Source organism: Myotis davidii, unplaced genomic scaffold, assembly GCF_000327345.1.
Source record: "Myotis davidii unplaced genomic scaffold, ASM32734v1 scaffold544, whole genome shotgun sequence".
Classification (NCBI taxonomy): domain Eukaryota; kingdom Metazoa; phylum Chordata; class Mammalia; order Chiroptera; family Vespertilionidae; genus Myotis; species Myotis davidii.
Window position 1 is genome coordinate 1,383,690 of NW_006297018.1, and position 20,947 is coordinate 1,404,636.

At 40.0% G+C, this 20,947-nt stretch overlaps 1 protein-coding gene across 3 annotated transcripts in view; it reads left to right on the top strand.

Annotated features, from left to right (window-relative positions):
- Nucleotides 1–20,947, top strand: part of SFMBT2 (Scm-like with four mbt domains 2) — a 183,959-nt gene that overhangs the window by 120,539 nt on the left and 42,473 nt on the right. For all 3 annotated transcript variants that reach the window (XM_015569734.1, XM_015569736.1, XM_015569735.1), the window contains 2 exons: nt 5,601–5,683; nt 11,996–12,122. In XM_015569734.1, coding sequence (XP_015425220.1) covers nt 5,601–5,683; nt 11,996–12,122 — 210 coding nt within the window. The remainder of the gene's footprint in view (nt 1–5,600; nt 5,684–11,995; nt 12,123–20,947) is intronic.

Genomic DNA, 20,947 nt, shown 5'->3' on the forward strand with positions numbered 1-20,947 from the left:
CCCCATGGACCTGCCACCATGACTGAGCTGTAACATTTTGCCATATTTGATTCAGATTTTTAAAAAGTGAAATAGAGCATTACAGATAGAACTGAGAATCGAGGCACCCTGGCCTCTCTATTTCTGACATCCCATGTGTAATCCATCGTGAATCCTGTTGACATTTTTGGGATCTGATCACACCTCATCAGCACCTCCTGGGTTCAGGGCTCCTTTAAATCTCACCTGGGTTACTTGCAGTGGCCTCCTGCTTCCCTCAATTTACTCTCAACACAGTAGTCACCCTGATCTTATTAAACTGTAAATCACACTTGTTCCTCCTCTGTCTGCTCAGACCTTACTCAGTGGCCGAGTCCTGGTCATGGCAACAGCCTGCAAGGCCTCATCTCCTAAGATGTTGCCCAGTCAGCTCCCTCACTGTGGCCACCTTGCCCTTCCTGGACCATGGGGCAGGCACATCCCTCCAAAGGACGTTGGCGCTCACTGTGCTCTCTCCTGGTCACACTCTTCCCCTTCCCCAGTCCTGACTCAGGTGGTGCATTTTGAGGTGGTCTGCCCTCTAAAGAGGTGTTCGGCTGCCCTCTTTAATATCAATCACAATTGCACTGGATTTCTAGATTAACTTAGGAAAATTGACATTTTATTACATTATCTTTTTATAACTTGCAATCTTTTGCTAGAATTTTGCTTTTGCCCGTCCTTCCGCCTGACACATGGTTCGCTTCCACCATTCCTCTACGTTTCAACTTTTCCTTAAGGCCTCCCTTGATGCAGCCCTTCCTACGCCTCTTGTCCACTTTCTCTCTCTAGCACTTGTGATCACCTGACTTTTTATATTTGTGTATAATCTGTCTCCTCTCACTGAAATGTAAGCTCTGTGAAGTAAGGATTTTTGTGGGCTTTGTTCATTTCTGTATTCCTAGTATTAAAACCCTGCCTGGCGTATAGCATACACTTACTAAATATTTCTAAATGAATGGATATGTAAGTGAACAAATGACTAGAGTGGAGAAGTAGACACCTTCTTAAAAATTTGGCACTTGTTGCCAAATTGATACCTGCAATAGTTAATCAAGCTAGATACCAACCAGAATAAAAGTATCTGCTCCCCAACAGTCATTCTAGTGTGGGATTACTGTCATTTTTCATTTTGCCAATCAGGGAGATGGAAAACATGGTATTCTTTTGCTGTTTTTATTTTTTATTAAGACTGTACAGTTTTCGTCATATCCACTGAGCATAAAAAAGCACCCCTTATTCCTGTCGTGTCTTTTACTAAAGGGAAATATTTTTGTAACCCTCCCCTCTCCTCCATCCCAAATCACTGGCTACAGGTCTGACCACCATGATTGTCTCAGGGTTGTCCCGATTTGATTGCTGGTACTGGGGAGAGATCTGACTTCCTGTGGGAACTCGAACCATCAGGAATCTGTTAGCACACCAGAAGTGAGAGGACAGCTGTGGGGAGGCAGTCACGAGCTGAATCAACCCTTGATTGATTGACCAGCGCCTTGATGAGCTTTTAAAATAGAGCAAAGATGTTACCCTTTCAAATAATTTTTATTATTGAAGTAGCTCATGATCATTAGTGAAAGCTTGTAAAGTGCAAAGAGGTAGAAGAAAAAAGTATCCAGGAATCCCACCACCCAGTTAATTATTTTGATATTTACCACTAGGCTTTTCTTTTTTGCATATTTTTAATATAAATTAGATAATTCTGTGTATGCTTATACCAATATTTTCATTTCAAATCATAGCAATTGCCCTAGCCAGTTTGGCTCAGTGTATAGAGCATCGGCCTGTGGACTGAAGGGTCCTGGGTTCAATTCCGGAAGGTCAAGGGTACATGCGCGAGTTGCAGGCTCAGTCTCCAGTAAGAAGTGTGTAGCAGGCAGCCGATCAATAATTCTCTCTCATCACTGATGTTTCTATCTCTCTCTCCCTCTCCCTTCCTCTCTGAAATCAATAAAAATATATGTAATAAAAAAATAAAATAAAACTATAACAATCATTTATCATGACTTTTTTAAAAAAATAGACTCTGTGCAGTTTCATGTCTGCATGACTTTCCATGGACTTGGATAAGTTTCAAATCATTTTCTATATTTGGATACAAAGTCATCCCCCCGCCTCCACCCATCCCCAGTTAGTATTATCAATAATAATGCCATTATATCTTAATGTATAACATTCTTTTGTATTTTTAGGTTTGTTTTTATGGGATAAATTCCTAGAAATGAAATTGTGTCAAAGTCCATGAACATTTTTACTGCCAAATTGTTTTTTTTAAAAGCATTGTCTACTTGCACTGCCAATAGCAATGTTTGCAAGTGGAGCTGCTTTATGTCAATTAATTTGTGTCATATGGAAATGGGTCATCGACCTGTTCCCTTTTGGACCTGAAACAGTTGGAACTTCATTCAGAATAAACACTAATAAAAGCTGAAATAACTCTAGTGGTTGCGGTTCAACAGTCTCCTATGGCAACTTGCTGCAAATTTTAATAGCCTAAGGGGTTTTGATTTGCCTTCATTTTCTTTTCCCCTCTGCTATTACCCTCTCTCCCGGGTTTAAAACATGTTTTCCTGGCTGAAGTTAAGCCTTAGTACTTCTTGTTCTGTCTTTGTTGATTAATGAGTATAATTGACCCCTGTTGTCTCTATTATACCAGCCACAGCAATTTGTTTTTATGTAGCAGTTATTTTCTGAGCTGTCACAAAACCACCTTACAAAGAGAGCTCATTATCAACCCGAAGGAAAAGAATTTTAACTGATGAAGTGAATAAAGGTCTCTAAGAGGAGGAGGAGGAGAAGCCTTGGCTGTTCAAATGTTCAGGGAAAGGAGAGAGTTCTAGTGGTAGGCTTATGTACTCAGCAAGACTTGGTTATCCCTTGAAATTATTAGATTAAAAATGGCTTCCTATAGAGTCGTGAAGACTGGTTGTAGAGGATTGAATGTTGGTCCAAGAAACCATGGAGCATAGCATTTTATGGAGGGGGTTAAAGTCCATTGGAGTTTGGCGATTAGGAACTGAATTCTAGAGAACCCTGCTAAATGTCTGTCTGTAGAAGTAGAGGTGATTTCTAAGTTGAAAATTTTATCTGAACAGATATTGACCATAAAGAATACCTACATTTCACCCAACTGGCGTGGCTCAGTGGTTGAGCATTGACTTATGAACCAATAGGTCATGGTTCGATTCCCAGTCAGGGCACATGCCCGGGTTGTGGGCTTGATCCCCAGTGTCGGGTGTACAGGAGGCGGCCAATCAGTGATTCTCTCTCATCATTGATGTTTCTATCTCTCTCTCTCACTCTCCCTTCCTCTCTGAAATCAATAAAAATATATTTTAAAAAATACCTAAATTTCATGTTATCTCAGAACATAGTTTACAATTTATATACATTTTTCCTAATTTTTCTCTTCCCCTATGATCTTGATGAGGTTTCCTCATTCACAAAATTAAGTAAGGAAGCAGCAGAAGTATAGGGAAGAGATGGAACAGAGGAGATCTTGACTTTGTAACAGTCGACTGGCCACACCACGAAACAAATCGGGTCCTGTTGCAGGGGATCATCTTGTCTTCAGCTGTTCAATTGAGAGCTCAGCTAGGGAATGTCTTGTCACATAACCTCTGTTTGTCAGCCCTGCCACACGTTTCTCCTGGGAGAAGAAAAGGACATTAAGCACAGAGGAAAGGAAAAAAATCCAAAGCAGCAACAGTGAACTATTAGCAGTGGTGGTTCTGAGTCATGGAATGCAGCAGCTAGAGGGAACTTTATAAGATCGCCTCCTTATTTTTTGAAGTAGTAGATAAAGTTTGTTGCATAGAAAGTTTAATTTACTTTTACCTTGATCCATCTAGTTCCTGGAAGAACTGGATCTAAAATCAGTCTCCCTCCTGGTTCAGTGCCCTTCGTACTGTTAGGTAACGTCTCACCAGTTGGAATTCTCCTTTTCTTATACATTAATGTGAGTATTTGACCCCAAACAGTTCCAGACAGACTACTACTCTTCAAGTGGCAGATTATAGTAATTGCACAGGAACTTGCATTACCTTGTTTAGCACATGTTTTATTTTGCTTATGAATATTTGGAAGAAAGTTGGTTTGATCCCTTCCAGAAATTTCTGCTGCAAGAGCCTCTGGCAGGAGGGGCGGTTCTGGAAAGCCGTGGGGGAAAGGCAGCTGGAAGATGTGCTGGCCCTGTTCAGAACCAGCTAGAAAGAGTACATAGCACCTCAAAACTCTGAGACTTCTTATCTCCTTATGGGGAAGAAGTGAGGACTTGTCAGTCTTCATAGAATGAGAGGGATGTCTTACAAGGAAGGGGGTACCTCTGCCACTGATGGGGAGCAGGACATGGGAGGGCCAGAGGAGGACAGCTGCCTTCTTGGTTAATGCCTCCATTTTAAGAAAAGTTGGGTAAATTGTGCTGACTTAATGAAAAGAACATTATTTTGTACTTGTGAGTACAGACGGAGGTAGGAGGCAACCGGTATCTTGAGTTTCTTTAGTAAAGAATTCCTGTCATTACTCTGCAATTGTGGGATTTAGGAACTAAAGTCCCCATGTTAAGTGAATTTACAGGTATAAATTTATGACAATATGCGGGAAAAGAAATATTTCCAGTCTCTTTTGCATCAAAAATATACTTAAATGTATTTTACTTTCACTTAAACCAATAAAGGGAAAACACTAAATGAAGAGTATAGTGCAGTGATGGCGAGCCTTTTGAGCTCCGTGTTTCAGCATTTTGAAAAACCCTAACTTAACTCTGGTGCCATGTCACATATAGAAATGTTTTGATATTTGCAACCATAGTAAAACAAAGACTTATATTTTTGATATTTATTTTATATATTTAAATGCCATTTAACAAAGAAAAATCAACCAAAAAAATGAGTTCACATGTCACACATTCGCCATCATTGGTATAGTGACATTTTATACAGTTTCAATGAATTCTAATTACTACTGTATTTTTCATTTCTATCCCAGTCCTTTTTTCCACAGGAAATGCAAATACTCATACATTAAGATGTATTTTCCCATCTAGGTTAAGCCATGCACTCAGCGCTGTTCTTATTTTATAATTTAGAACTGTTTTCCTCTCTCACCTTTTCCCACATCTTGTGGTGGTGGCTATGATGGATATATATTTTATAAGTGTACCCTCCCCGCAAAATCAAATGAATAAAGAAAGAAAAAACCACTTTGGTAAGATCTGTATCTCATTAAATTTAGCATATATGAATAGTTGTTTCTCAAACCCCTCCCTCAATATCATCTATTTTTCTCCAGAACAGATCTACCCATTGTCATGCACTGGCGTGGGTCAATTCCACCTTAGCTTTACCTGGTTTTGGGCACCGCATTCTGATAATAATGGTGCACCTTACCTGTATGTAGTACTTCACATTTTTCAAAATATTTCATTCGACCCTCATAAAATCCGATGTGCTGTCAGGTGTAAGAAAAGGCTTCACCTTTTGGGAGCCTATCCTTGCACCCCTCATTGTTTTAATTAGGGAGACTGTAAAGCTGTTCACTGTCGGTGTTTAGCCTGATCAATGTTGCCCATGTTCTGTCCTGCACAGGTTATTCCGGCCAGGACTTCGACTGGGCCGATTATCACAAGCAGCATGGGACGGAAGAAGCACCTCCTTTCTGCTTCAAAAATGTAAGATGCTTGTTTCTTGCTACTCCTTTTACCATAGCTGTTGCTCACCATAAATTGTTTTCTATTTATTGAGCAAGAGTAGAGTGTTGCTGTGTTCTATGGAATCCCAAAACTTTCACAATTTTGAAAAGTCCTCCTTTCAGCTTGTCTGTTAGAGTAATTCTGGGAGGTAGCAACAAATTGATTACTGAAGGTATAGTGGCTGAAACATGTTATAAATTTAGTTCTCACTGAGGGAAGGGTACAGGATGTACTGGATTTCTAGCTGGTTCTTCTCATTGTGGTGAGCCTTGAGCTAGATATGTTTTTGTTTCAGCCCCTGGATCTGGTGAGCAGATAGGGAGAGAAGTCCAGGAGAGGATAGCCCTAGTTCTAAGCAGTGTAGCCGATACTGACACATGGTACTCTGTTCCCTTTCACTCAGTGAGAACCAGCCACTCATCCGCACCATGAATTAGGCTAGGAGATGCCTGCCTAGTTCCCCAGCCATGACTCCATAGTGTATAAGAGGGAGGACAAACTGTGCCACCAATAGCTGTGCATTTGCTATGCATAGCTATTGGTGACTATGGGGTATAACATTGATAAGCCATCAATAGGAGATTCTCTGTACCTGAGGAATATTCTTAAAATATGATCTTAATTTTTTTGCATTAGATTATTTTGCTAGGATGCTAGTCCAACAATTTTGTACTTTGCTGTGCTTACTTTAAGCCCCTACCTTGTTCAAATAGAACTTATTGGCATAGGAATAGGATTTTTGTGACAAATAAAATAGGTGTGTGTGTGTGTGTGTGTGCTCATACATGTATGTATTTGCTTAGTTATCAGAGTTGGTTGTATTGAGTAGTTTATAAATTATTCATTTGTATTTCATTAACCCTGGGGAACTATGAAAAGAGACATAGATTAGTATCTCTGATTTAAGAATGAGGCATCAATGTATAGTTTAGTGTGTTGAACACATATTTCATGATGAAGCTAATTCCTTGTGCTGAGAAAAGACGCAGTCTGCCAGCTGAGGACTGCAGATACTAAGTGCAGAGTGCTCCAGAATCACAGACTTGTTTTCTAGACACGAGCTTCTATTGTTGCTGATTCATTGCCGCCCTCCCTATAATTTGTTCTGCAAGGTAACAGAATATGAAAACTGAGAGGAGGAAAGGGTTGACTTAATAGAGAGAAACTCAATACTGAGCATAAGTCAAAAACAGATTTTGGAGAATTAAGCAGGTTGATTACTGGGTCAACTTGTACTCCTAAATACAGAAACAAGTCAGTGGCAGAGTGGAAATCAAAGCTTTATAAATGACTAAATGGACTTTCTACTTGGATGACCAAGGCCTTTGCACAAAGGCAGTTCTTCTGTAGTTGAAAGAACTGCATGGTGAGTGTTTAGGTGGTTTGAAGTGGGCAGCTGTGTAATCATGCCACCATGAGGATAGCAGCCGGTTATCACTCTAGGCTTATGAAGTCCAATGCGGTTTTATTAACCTTCTTACCATGTTGACGTCACTTGTGACAAAATCTACTGGCCTTCTGGCCTTTCGTTCAGGATCATGGAAACACTTCATCATATCCTCAAACCCCTTAACTTTGTGCTTTCTGCCTGAAAAGAATAAAAATCCTTCCTTGATTCTTCAGCTTTGGGAAGGAAATCTTCCCATGTGGCTTGGTCCTGTATTTAAGGAGTTTTTTTCTGTGAGACCAAAGCTTCTTTTTATCTGTCCTCTGCTCCCATTCAGCCAGCTGTTGTCCAAATGCATTTTAATTGTGGAGCTAGTAGCCACATCCCCAGGTGGCCTCTGAGCTTTTAGGATTTAGCTACCCAGATTACATCTGTTCTAGGAAATACATTGGTGTATTTATTAGGGATGCACTTGTTACAAATATGACCCCTTTTTTCTGGCTCCTCATTTATTTAATCGACAGGATTGTTATCTGCCTGTTGACATATGAGTTGCATTGCTGGTACTTGGCTGAAGTTTAGTTGCTTGCGACAGTGCTCTTCAGTATGCTTATTATGAGTTCATTTTTTAATCATACATCTCGTGTATAGCAGAGGAGAGTTAGTTTAGAAGTGGATACATGGATGACATTTCCCTGAGGATGTTTAACAATCACAGGCAGTTCTGAAATGGATTGACACGGCCAAATGCTTCGTAAAATAAACTCACAGGTAACGGTTTTGCCATGGATCCTTTATAAATTACCCTCAAACAGAAGTTATGTGGTTGTAGCTTTCCCTTATTAAGTAGGATAAATGGCATTTTAACTTATTTAGAGACTTTACAGGCAGCCAGCCTATCAAGTTGTATTATCAGAAAGAAGCTCAATACATAATATGTGTGGATAAGTTAGGATGGTTTGTAGGAAAATAACCCAGATAGAGTAGTTTTGATTCTTATTTCCAAGGAAATATAAAGGAAAAGAGCAAATTGGTCTCTTAACATACATTGGATAATTTTGTTCTGTTTACATAGAGATAGACTTTCATTTCAACTTAACTTATATAAAAAGACATGTAAATGTGAGTTACCTTGGTTTCCTTCCATCAGTAACAAAGAGATGTAATCTGTTACTTACAGGAACTTGTTTATCTCAGTTTGTATATTTTGAAACATATATATTTATGTGGTATTGTTATATCTGGTTAAAATTTATAGAAGTGGGTGACTGGAAATTTGTATATCACATTTATTTAAAAGTGAATTTTGCTTCCAGTAATGGCTAAGCTCATACTGAATCCATCCTCTTGCAAATAGCAACTAAACACTGGGCAGAATGAAAACAGCTACAGAAGGATGCAGAACAGGAACAAAAGCAGGGAGATACTGGGGGTAGGGAGGCAGGTGTTTAGTAAAAAGAAGACCGTGGGGTGATCATCCCCAAATTTTCAGATGAGTGGCCTGAGGTCAGCCACAGGTGACAACATATGAGATGACTAAAACAGTGATTATAAGTGATTATAAGAACACAATAACAGAATTTAGGAAACCACAGCTACTGGAAAGTAAGAGGCATCACAAACAGGGGAGAGCCAGGAGGAGGAACCACAAATTCTGGGTATAAATCCTCGAACCATGTATTTGCCAGGAAAACTCCAAGCAGCCTAATGGTTAAGGATGAAAGAAGTGAATTAAGATCTGAGCTGCTTCTCAAGAGACAAGTGTGTAGTTTGAGACCAACCAAGGTAATTGCTTGCTATAACAGAAAAATCAGCACTCTTGGGATTAATATGCCACAATCCAGGGTTTCTATGACATAACATTCAAAACATCCAGATTTCAATCCAAACTTGCTCAACACATGAAGAAATAGGAAAATTTGACTCATTTTCAATAGAAAAGACAATGAACAGAGACCAAATCCAAAATGACTCAGATGTTGGTAGCAGTCAAGTATTTTAAAGTCCCTATTATAACTAAGCTCAGTAGTGGAAAGCATTGGATCCCAAAGTGTGGTCCTAAGGCCAGCTCCTTCAGCATCACCGTGTTGGAAATACAAATTGTCTTACTTCAAATAAACTGAATCACAGACTTTAGGATGAGGCCCAGCAGTCCTATGTTTTTAAAGGCTTTCCAAGTGATTTTGATACCCTCTAAAGTTTTAGAAGCATTGATGTTAAGGAAAATATTCTTCTAATGAATGAAAAGATAGGAAGTGCCAAAACAGAAATAGAAGTATAAAAAAGGGAAATTCTAAAACTGACAAATACAATATCTGAAATAAGCAAACTCATTGAAAGGGCTTAATAGCAGAATAGATATGAGCAAGGAAAGAGTTTATGATATTGAAGACAGAAATTATCCTATCTGAAGAACAGAGAAAAAAGTTGGCATGAGGTTGAGAGGAAGATGAAGAGAATCTGGAGGATCTGAGGAAAAATCTCATGTGAACTGGAGACCCAGAAGTGGAACAAAAAATATATGAAGAAATAGTGATCCTTAATTAACAAAGCAGCTGAAAGATCTAGATTTAGAGCTTCAGGAATCTTAATGAGCCCCAAGCAGCATAAATACAAAGAAACCCAACATAGTCAAATTGCTGATAACCAATAAACATTGAGAAAAAAACTCTTGAAAGTGTCCAGAGAAAAATAATACATTTCAAATAGAGGAAGACAGTTTGAATAATAACAAACTTTTCATGAGAAACAACAGAGGCCAAAAGAGTGTGAACCAACTTCTTTAGGGTGCTGTAAGAAAAAAAATTACAATTCTATATCCAGTAAAAATATACTTCAAGAATGAAGGTAAAAACAACACTCTTCACTCTAGCCTGTTTGGCTCAGTGGATAGAGCATCGGCCTGAGGATGAAGGGTCTAGGTTCGATTCTGGTCAAGGGCACATGCCTGGGTTGTGGGCTCCATCCCCAGTGGGGGGCGTGCAGCTGATCAGTGATTCTCTCTCAGCATTGATGTTTCTCTCTCTCTTCTTCTCCCTTCCTCTTTGAAATCAATAAGAATATATTTTTAAAAAATAATGATACACTTCAACAAAGAAGATATACTAATGACAAAAGTGAAAACTGCTCAATGTCATTAGTCATAGGGAAAATACATGTTAAAGCCACAGCGAGATGCCACTAGCCTTACCTATAAGAATGGCTAAAATTTGAAAAACTGGCAGTATCAGTTGGGAGGATGTTTAGCAACTGGAACTGTATACAGTGCTGATGGGAATGCAAAATGATATATTCAAAAATAATTGGGCAGTTTTGGGGGGCAGTTTTTTAGAAACATATGTACACTAGAGGCCTGCTGCATGAAATTCATGCAAGGGGCTTGGCCCTCGCATCCCTGGCTTCATCTGGAAGATCGTCTGGAAAGATGTCCAGAAGGTCATTTGGCTGTCCAGTCTAATTAGCATATTATGCTTTTACTATTATAGATTTACCATATGGTCCAGCAATCCTGTTTCTCGAGAAATGAAAACAGTGTTACAGGCTGCATTATGTCCCTCCAAAATTCATGCTTTAAAGGCCTAACCCCAGGACCTCAGAATATGACTGTATTTGGAGTTAGAGTCTTTAAAGAGGTAGTTAAGGTAAAATTAGGTCATATGGTGGGCCTTAATCCAGTGTCCCGATAAGAAGAGCACACGCCACAAGCTTGGAGGAAAGAACAGGTGGAGACACAAGGAGAAGACTGCCATTTGCATGCCACTGACTCCACTGACACTCTGTTCTCAGACTTCCAGTCCCCAGAAGTGTGAGAAAATAGATTTCTGTTATTTAAGCTACCAGCTCTGTGGTATTTTATGGCAGCCGGAGCTGACTAATATATTAATGTTCACACAACAACATGTGCTTAAATGTTTATAGTGGCTTTATTCACAATCACCAAAAATTGTAAATGACTCACATGTCTTGCAACTGGTAAATGATGGACAAACTGTGGTATATCTACATAAACTACTCAGCAGTAGCACAGAATAAATTACTGATTCGTGCAATAGCGTGAGTGATGCCCAAATGCCGTTTCCTTAGTGAAAGAAGCCAGACTCAAAGGCTACGTAGTATATGATTTCACTTATATGACATTATGGAAAAGGTGGCATTTTAGGAGCAGAAAACAAATCAGTGGTCCAGAGCTACTGGAAGGAAATAATTACCGAAAGGCCAGTGCAAGGGGTTTTGGGGGCGAAGGGACTGCTCAGTATCTCCAGTGTGGTTGTGGCCGCATGACTGTATGTATTCCCCTAACAGCCTTGCCCTCGTAGAGCACTGCACCAAAAAGAGTGCATTTTTCTATATGTAAATTTTTGAAATGTGAATATAGAAAGTAAATAAAAATAAGCCAAAAGCAGAAAGGAAAAATAAAGATAATTTCAGATAAAGGAAAACTCTGGGAATTCATCACCAGGACACCTGCACTGAGAGACACGCGAAAGGACACTCTTCAAGGTAGAGCCTTGATCTCGGTCCTTACCACCTCAAATGTGCCAGGATCTGATCTTGGTGAGGAATCTAGGGAAGTGGAAGAAATGATTAGCATCTCAGTGAATCTGTAGGAGTAAGGATGCATATGTGGCTGGAAAGAGATCATGTGTTCATCCTCTCACTCATTCAACACATATTATTAGGCACCTGCTATGTGCCAAGCAGAGCTCTAATTTCTAGGATACAAATGAAGAAGGCATGGTTCTTTCTCCATGAGTGGTGGGAAAGACAAGCCTGCTCGTCTGATAAATAAGGTCTGTGCGTGCGCGTGTGCCTGTGCGCCTGTCTGCTTCCTCAGTTGGCCAGCTTTGTTGCTGCGCGCTGTCTTGCTGTGGTGCCAATGGCTCAGTGTCATTTCTCTCTTTCAGACATCATTCAGCCGGGGTTTCACAAAGAACATGAAGCTTGAAGCCGTAAACCCCAGGAATCCAGGAGAGCTCTGTGTGGCCTCTGTTGTGAGGGTGAAGGGGCGGTTGCTGTGGCTTCACCTGGAAGGTATGCCCGCTTTGTAACCATTCTGGAGAATTAGGATCCATCCAGCAGGTCTTAGAACTGTCCTTTTTGTATTCCTTTTACTTAAACAGCTCTTAAATTATTCAGTGTTCTCAAGTAAGTGATACTAATCAAATACAAGTTTGTACAGAGGCTCTCATTTTAATTTAATAATTTCATGAAATGAGATGCTGGAGTGATAATTATGTTTGGAACACAGTGGGCTTTTTTACATCTATGATTATAAAAGCTAATGTCACAATTAAATTAATATGAGTCACTAAGACTGGTATTTGAGGTCTTGGTTATTATGAAGTCTTGGTTATTATGAGGATAGAATTGTATATTTTAATGTGAATAATACCCTTACTTTGGTTTCTTCCATGGTTGTTTAATTTTCCTTAAAATAGTAAATGGAGACAACTTTCTCCCCAAATATACAGGCATGGGCAAAAGTAGGTTTATACTTGTAATACAAATAAATAATAAAATAATTAATAAATAATAATACAAGAATAAACTGTTTTGTATATTCACAACTATAAACCTACTTTTGCCCACCCCTGTATAATAAACAGGATTTATACTTGTTTGTTGGTGTTTAAACTGTTCTTTATAGCTACATTTTATTTACAATTATACAGATAATTCACAGGATAATATACTTTGTAAACAAAACCTTGATCAGATTTTGAATTTAGATAGAAACTATATTTTATAGATGTTATATTTTCAATGAGAAAGAGTTGAAATGAATTTGATCTCCAAGTTTTTCCCATCTTTCTGTGATTTAAAATACTTTGAGTTTTTTGTTTGTTTGATTGTTTTTTAGTTTCACAGCACTCAATAGTTATTTAAAGTGTTTATGAAAAAACAATAAGACTAGATATGAATCATGAAGTTATGTTAGCTTTCCTGGTCTATATTTTAGATCTTTTAACATGCTTGTATTACCATTGGACTAGAAAGTTTGGAAGGTCATAGAATTGCTGCTAATATCTTCATGCTTATTTCATCAGTAAGCAGGTCTAACAAGCATTGAAAGTTTTTAGATAGGCCTACCATCTCATCAACATTACAGTTCAGGAGAGTGGGAAAGGTAGAGAGCAGTGATTTTAGCTAAACATCATAGGTGTCGTTAATTCCCAGAAAATAGTTTAAAACATTACCATGGTTTAAGATTTCCAATCCTATATAATAAAAGGCTAATATGCAAATTGTCCCCTCAACCAGGAGTTCGACCAGGGTGTGGCCACCTGTGGCCCCTCCCACTGGCTGGTCCTGCCCTCAATTCGGAGTCGGGCCAGCCGACCAACTGCCCATGACCCCTCCCTGCCCCCACCAGCCCGATTCCAATTGGGCTGGCCAGCTGGACCTCAACCATGCACGAATTCATGCACTCGGCCTCTAGTTTGAAATAAGAGGAAATTCTCAAAAAGTTGATTGCTTTATTTTTCAAATAAAATGGCCTCTAGTAGAAGTAGCCAAAATGTAGACACAGGCATAATAGCGATATCTCTGCAGCCACAGCAGTAGTGTGACCTTATTTTCATTATTACATGTAAAGTTGATTCAACTGCTTTTGGAAAAATAAGAGCTCTTGGATGATTTTGAATCCTTAATCGAACATGCTACCTAATACTAGGCTAAGCTATATCACCAGATTGGAGTCTTGTTTACATTCTTAATTTGAAAACAAAACTGGAAATGTTCAGAGTCCATGTATCATCATTATTATTTAGCACATTGTGGTTAAAATTATTTGGCAGTCATAATTTATTTATATTCAAATTGCTGTTTTTCTTTGGATATAAATTTGTGGATTTATAGCAAAAAAAATACAAGTCAGTACATGGAAGCTCTTCTGCTTATTCTTCAGAGTACTTCCATTCTGTAGTAATGAGTTAGTTAGTCTTCTGAAGCAGGTCAGAAAGTAAATTATCCATTTTTCCAGGCCTTGCACATTTAAAGAAAAAAATTTAAACAATCTGTTGACTATCATCTACCTGGGATTATTGGTCAAAATTATGCATTTGTCTCATCAAATAAATTAAATTCCACTCAATCTCCTTGAACGGTCTTAAATTGTGTGGGGGTTTTTGTTAGTTTTTGGTTTGGGCACTTACTGAAGATTTACCGTTTGATATAATAGCAAGCTTGCCGGTACTTATTTCTCATTATTTCAGTTTTATGTAATAGTGTTTTCTTTCCTCAGTCCTGGGGACAAAATGTCAGCGATACACTACGGTCACTTTGTGCCTGTTGAGTACTTTTATGATGATGGTGATGCTGATTATAGACCATTTATTCGACACTTTGAATTTATAAAGTACTTCATAACAATTTATCAGTTATATTTGTGCATTAAATTGATTTGAAGTATTTTCAACACATGGCTAATTGACCACTTGTAGGTCATTGAAAGGGTGATTTTTATTTAATATTTCACTTCTCTTGAAGTCAGATCATTCTTTAAGTGTCTATAAAGGAGCCGATGTTGAAGGGGGAGCACTGAATAAAATATGAAATTTGTGTAATATTATTTTAGGTGCCTATTTGGAAAGAATCTCAAGCTCTCACAAGCTGCTGATAGCAAGGGCAGTTTCTGATGAAGGGGCTTTGTGTTTTGAGAAGGACATTGTCGTGCTTTCTCTATGGTAATACTCTGCTCTAGGTAATCGTGTGTACCCGCCTGAGCATCCTATCTAGTAAAGAGGGAATTTGCTAATTGCCCCTCACACTGTTGCAAAGATGGTGGCGCCCACAGCCAATAAGGAGGGAATATGCTAATTGACTGTCACTCCCTCAAAGATGGCAGCGCCCACAGCCAATAAGGAGGGAGTATGCTAACTGACTGCCACGCCCTCAAAGATGACGGCACCCACGGCCACAAGATGGCTGTCAGGGGAGGGCAGTTGTGGGTGATCAGGCCAGCAGGGCAAGGCAGTTGGGGGCAACCAGGCCTGCAGGGGAAGGCAGTTGGGGGTGACCAGACTGGCAGGGGAGGGCAGTTGGGGGCAATCGGGTTGGCAGGGGAGTGGTTAGGGGAATTGCACATGACTGCAGAGGAACTTACACATAAAGAAAACATCTTCATTAAAACAAAACAACCAAAGCAAGGGATGGAAATGTATATTACACTTCTTCACAAGAGGAAGACTGAATGTGAGGGGAAAGTGGAGATAGGAAAGGAAATTACTAAGGGGAAGGGGCATGACACCGCCATATCAGGGGTGTGAGTCATTACTGAAAATGCCTCCCGTTTATCCACTGACATGCCCGACATGTGAGCAGAGCTAACAACACATGTCTTGCTTTGTTACTTAATGTTAAAAATGAAACTTACTGTTTCTTGGCTAACTTGCTGAAGAGAATAAGCCTCCAACATTTCATTATGGAACCGAAGATGTTGTATGTTTGATTTCCACACAACACAGATTCTTTTACAATTAAGTGGAAAGAGGGGATGCTGGGATGGCTGATTGGCTCTCAGCACCACAGCCCACCTTCCTCTCTGCCTGCAGGGGCTGGGGACCTTAGAATTAACTCCCAGATGCCCATACACGATAGCGCACTGAGTTCAAAACAGGCTCCACCACTGGTATCTATCTACTCATGTGAGCTTCAAAGGGCGACCTCCCTGCTGCTGCTCCTGCTGGCAAGCAAGGCCCTGGAGTGTTAGCAGCTGGACTTGGTGCATCCATTTCTATTCCTAAGCTCCAAGGGTCTCTGGGGGTGCTGCAGCAGTCCCAATGTTCCCTCACAAACTGGAGTTGTGAGAGGGACTGGAGCCAGTGGCAGGCCACAGATCACGGCTTCCTGCCCATGGGATGCCACAGTGGCCTTAAAATTGCCCATTGTGGGTCTCATGACCTCTGTCATCCATCCCTCCCAAGGATCTTATAGGCACCTAGTTTCCTGCTACAGTCCCTTTCTGCTTGAGATACCGATTATGCTTTCTTGCCCGTGATGTCAGTCAAGAATGGACTCTACCTCCAGTTTCTGTACCTCCAGTTTTTAAGTTCTGTGGGTCCTAAAACCTCATTTCTTCTTGGTATTAAATGCTGAAATGTTCTGTGATTGGTGCTGTGAGCCATTGCACAGGGCTGTGCTCCCGTCCTCGCCTATAGCCTATCACATAGCACAGTGTCTGTACACGAGTTCATGCGCTCACGCAGTGTTTGCTGAATCAACATGAGGAATAAGTAAAATCTGTGGTCCCTAATGAGAAAGTGATGTAGGGTACAGCAGCCCCTTAAGAATGGTTGTTTTGCAAACCAAATTTTGAAACGACAAGAGGTATTTTATACTTGTCAGCTAAAATCCGAAGACTTCTTGGTCAGTTTTTCCGTATGCTTGGTTCAGTACCAGGAAACTACCTTCCATATTATAACCAACAATCAACGGGAGTCCTGCTAAAATGTAGATTCCTGGGGGTCTGCCTTTAAAGTCCCCTCCCCATGTGATTCACACGCACACTGGAGTTTGTAACGGACTCTAAGAGGTCAAATGGGCAGAGTGTGGCAGGTTTCAAAGAAACGTTTGTGAGTCAACCTCTTCTCTTTAGGAGACCAGGTGCAGAAAACTGCCCCTTAAGCCTTCCCATGATTTGTGAAAAAGTCAGGTGGTTAAAAAGCATTTCGCTAGACTTGCTAAAATGAAACAAAGGGAAATGCAAATGTGAAAAGAATTACACAATTCTAATTACACTAGAATTACACATTCTAGTCAATGTGGGTGGTTAAACCTTTAAAGAGGTATGGCCTGCAGGAGGCACTGTTGCGGGGAGCTGCTTTAGCAGATCAGGGTATGGGGCAGAATTTCCTGCAGTCAGAGAGGGTGGCCCTGCAGTGGGAGCTGCCCCTGCTAGCAGGCCTTCGTCACAACAAATCTGCTTTGTCCCCCAAGCTATGGAGCAGTTAGACAGGTACTTGGTAGCCAGCAACAGAACTGGCTCTGGCTGTCGCAACAAAATGGGAATCTGGGAGGAAGGCCTTTGGATGGAGGTTCCAGGAGGCTTTGCAGCAGGAACCAAAGCAAAGTTTGGGCTTTCAAGCTGCCGTTGTGATGACTATGACTTCTGACTGACCACATTCCGGTTCAAAAGGTCTGACCCTGACATCATCTGCCTGTAGAGAGAGGGTAGATCTGGCTCTTCATCTTTGTGGTAGGTGGCAATGGTTACCTCGTAATGGAATTCTGCAGAAGGGATATGGGGCCCTAAGAGGAATAAGGCTTGCTAGATAAATCAGAAACAGTAAGCGCAGGAGGAGAGGAGAGGAGAGGGAAGGGGAGGAAAGGAGAGATAGGGGAGGGGAGGGGAGGGGAGAGAAGGGGGAGGAAGAGAAAGCTGCCCACCTTATATGCTTTCTGAGGCTCTGGAACTAGACTACTTGGATTGAAAACCTGAGTGTGCCACTTGCTGGCTGTTTGATCTTTCTCTGTACCTCAGTTTACTGATCTATAAAATGGGGGTTTTCCTTTAGGTTGTCTGTATTCTATCACATCTGGATCTTGCCAGCCACAGTCTCGCTCCTCTCTTTATTCCTTGGGAATTTAGTTCCGGAGCTGACAAAGGGATACTCTAAAATCCTACTCCTGGATGGGCATCTGACAATGGAAGAAGCATGACAGATGGCCCATGGGGTTTCCAGCATCCAGTTCTTGCTTGCTCACCATAATCAATCAGCTCTTCATCCTTCTAGTGCTGTACCTCTTAATCACATGCTGAGCCCATCACAATTTGGTGTGACCTTTAACTATTAATGAGGGCACTGAACAAGGTGAACTTGTTTCCTTAAATAACTTTGCCTTTCTTCCCATCCCAGCTTTTAACTGAGATGGAGGGGTCGTTCCAGTTCTAATACTGGAGTCAATGAAAATACATTATCTTTCTCACAGTTGGCTCTTAGTCTCTTCCCTCACATCCCTCTTGTCTCCAGTCCCCCAGTAGCATCTGCTATTGCTGTGCTCGCCATGTTTGTTCTCTTTCATAGTTTGCTGGGAATGAAGCAATTATGTAATGTGATAGGGCTGTGTTTCCAAGATTTCAGCATCATCACAAACTGTCTCTTTCTTTCATCCTGATGTTCTGAGTAGAACAGGTCACAGTCAATGGCAAGGGCCAGAGTCATCTGCTGGATTGAACCCTGATACAGTTCCTGTATTTAGAAGGGCAAGTGGGGTTTTGTAGAAGTGGAGGGTAGCCTCTGGTCTGAGGACACAGTCTCTGGATACAGCAAATTGCAATATTTTTTAAGGTTCCAAAGTGATTCTTACAAATTTAGGTGCTTGTACAATTGCTTTGTGAGTATGGAAAGTCCTTCTCCTCTTAGCAGTGAAATAATTCCTAGCTTAGCTTTGTTCCCTTTTAAGGACAGATTTGTCCTTCATTAATCTGACCTATATGGCAATACTGTATTTATGTATGCTAGGGTGTATCCATACTCCTCCTTTTCGAATATCTTGTGTTGTGTTGTTGTTATTGTGATGATAGTGAGGTTGTCATTGTAAAATCAGTAATTCATTCACAAAGGCCCCAAATAAGTGAAACTATCTTTAGTCAGATTCTCTCTACCTCTCCTGTCTCCTCAGCCTACAGCCACTCAGTTCTTTTTTGAGCAGACACCCACTGGATTAGTATTTTGCTTTTTCTTCCAGATTTATTTCATGCACATATAAAAATATGTTATTTTTCTTTTTTAAACAGATGGTAGCCTACTGTATATACAGAGTATTCTGCACCCTGCGGAACTCTGTGTATTCAACTATACATACATGTTTTTACATATAAGTATATAAAGAGGTTTCTTATACTTTTTCACTGCGGCAGGATATTCCATCTTATGGATGTGTGATAGTTATTTAATTCCTTCTCCATAGATGGAGGTTTAGGCTTCCTGAAGTTTTTTTTAAATGAAGGATCTGGATAAGAACAAATAAGTAGAGTCCATATTGACTTGATGCAGCAGAAATAAAGTCAGAGATTGAGCCATGGTCTTGTGTCATTTATAAGAGATTTTCCTGTGAAATGATAAATATGTTACAGCGGTCCTTACTGGAGCATCTAGCTTTGCATACGTGGTTTTGGCAATCCTAGAATAATCAAGAAAAGAGCACCGTATACATTTTTAATGGATTATAAGAGATTATGTTCTAAAAAACTATTCCGAGTCCAGCCAGATGTATCCAGATTCATAAGGTTGATAAAGAGAAATAAAGAATTGGTACCATCATTCAGAACAGGATTGGAAATCTTCCCTGGATGACAAAGAACCCACTTTTCCATTAGTTTTTGCCTTAATGGGCTAGATTTGGGGGTGGAGGGAAGACAGGACTATAACTTTCTTGAGGATATGATAGCTGACACATTGCAGCTCATAAATATTTGCTTAATTGAATGGAAAGCATGATCAAAGAATTTTAAAGTACTGTAAAGACAGCCTTAGAAATGTATTAATGTATACATTGTTAGAGTGTATATATTAAAGCATTAATATGATGTGATGTTTGAATTAGCAGAACATTGGAAGACAAAAGTCATAATTCAGGAAGGAATAAGCTATAACATTCAGTTTATGCCACTTTGACCTTGAAAATGTCATTTGTACCTAAACGTAAATATGGAAATAGAAACATATCTAGTACCTGAATTCAATTTGTGAGCAAAATTGTTGAGTAACTGAGAAACACACACTATTTTTGTGAGTTTGAAGACTAGAACAACTTCATCCCCTGTGTAACAGGGAAATAACCCAACAACCCTCTTCATTGCAACCTCTGGAGAACTGTGTGCCCTTGGGGACAAGAAAAATCACTTCCACCTTTGAGCTACTTGGAGAGTTTCTTTACCTTTTGTTTGTTTGGGATGTCTTGTTACTTATTTGACAAATAGGTTAAATATTGATTGTTGACCTTGAACAAATAGACAGGTATTTCTTCATCAAAATGGGCTTATTTGGGAACAACAAAGAATTGTAATTCTGGATATGTGGCCTAATGGCACATCATGGAAGTTCAGAAACAAAGGAGAGAAGCAGTCTTTTCTGGAGTTGGGAGAGGCTGTTGTAAAGCAAGAGTCCATTGGGAGCAACTGAAAGTTCAAGTATAGTGACTTCTCATTGACTGAGTTGCGGTGGTCTCTCATGGGCTGAGCTGTTACTGGGCAAGGAAGACGCTTCTTCCTGCGAGGTGGTACAGTAGTACCACTTCCTGTCAGATGCAGGTACCTCTCTTCCCTTGGGATCAGCAGTGAGTGCATATTGAGTGACACTTGGGTGAGAGTTCTCTCTTCTAACCTCCATTCTAAATGAGGTTTCTGTTTGCCCTCGCCAGGTAGCTCAGTTGGTTACAGTGTCATCTGGATATGCCAAGTTTTCAGGTTTGTCCTGGTCAGGGCACATACGAGAATCAACCAACGAATGCATAAACAAGTGGAACAACAAATGCACGCTTCTCTTTCTTTCTTTCTCTTCTCAAATTAATTACAAAATTTAAATGAGGTTTCTGTTTATTAATTTTCACAGTTGAGTTGTATGAGACAAATGATTTCTATTCCAAAGTAATCCCTATAAACATGATTGCATTTATTTAGCATATATCTTTTAAATTATAGGAGAATTAAGCAAAAAGTAAGTTAAGATTGATAATAACAGTAATTGCTTTCTTTGGGAACAAATCAAAAGTTTAAAGTGACTAATAGCAATGATAATATGTGTGTCTACGAATCTGTTTTCAGTGCTCACATATACCAGAATCTGCATTCAGATTGCACTATATGCATCACTATTTTGGTTTGACACTAAATTGGGAACCTCCACTGACAAATA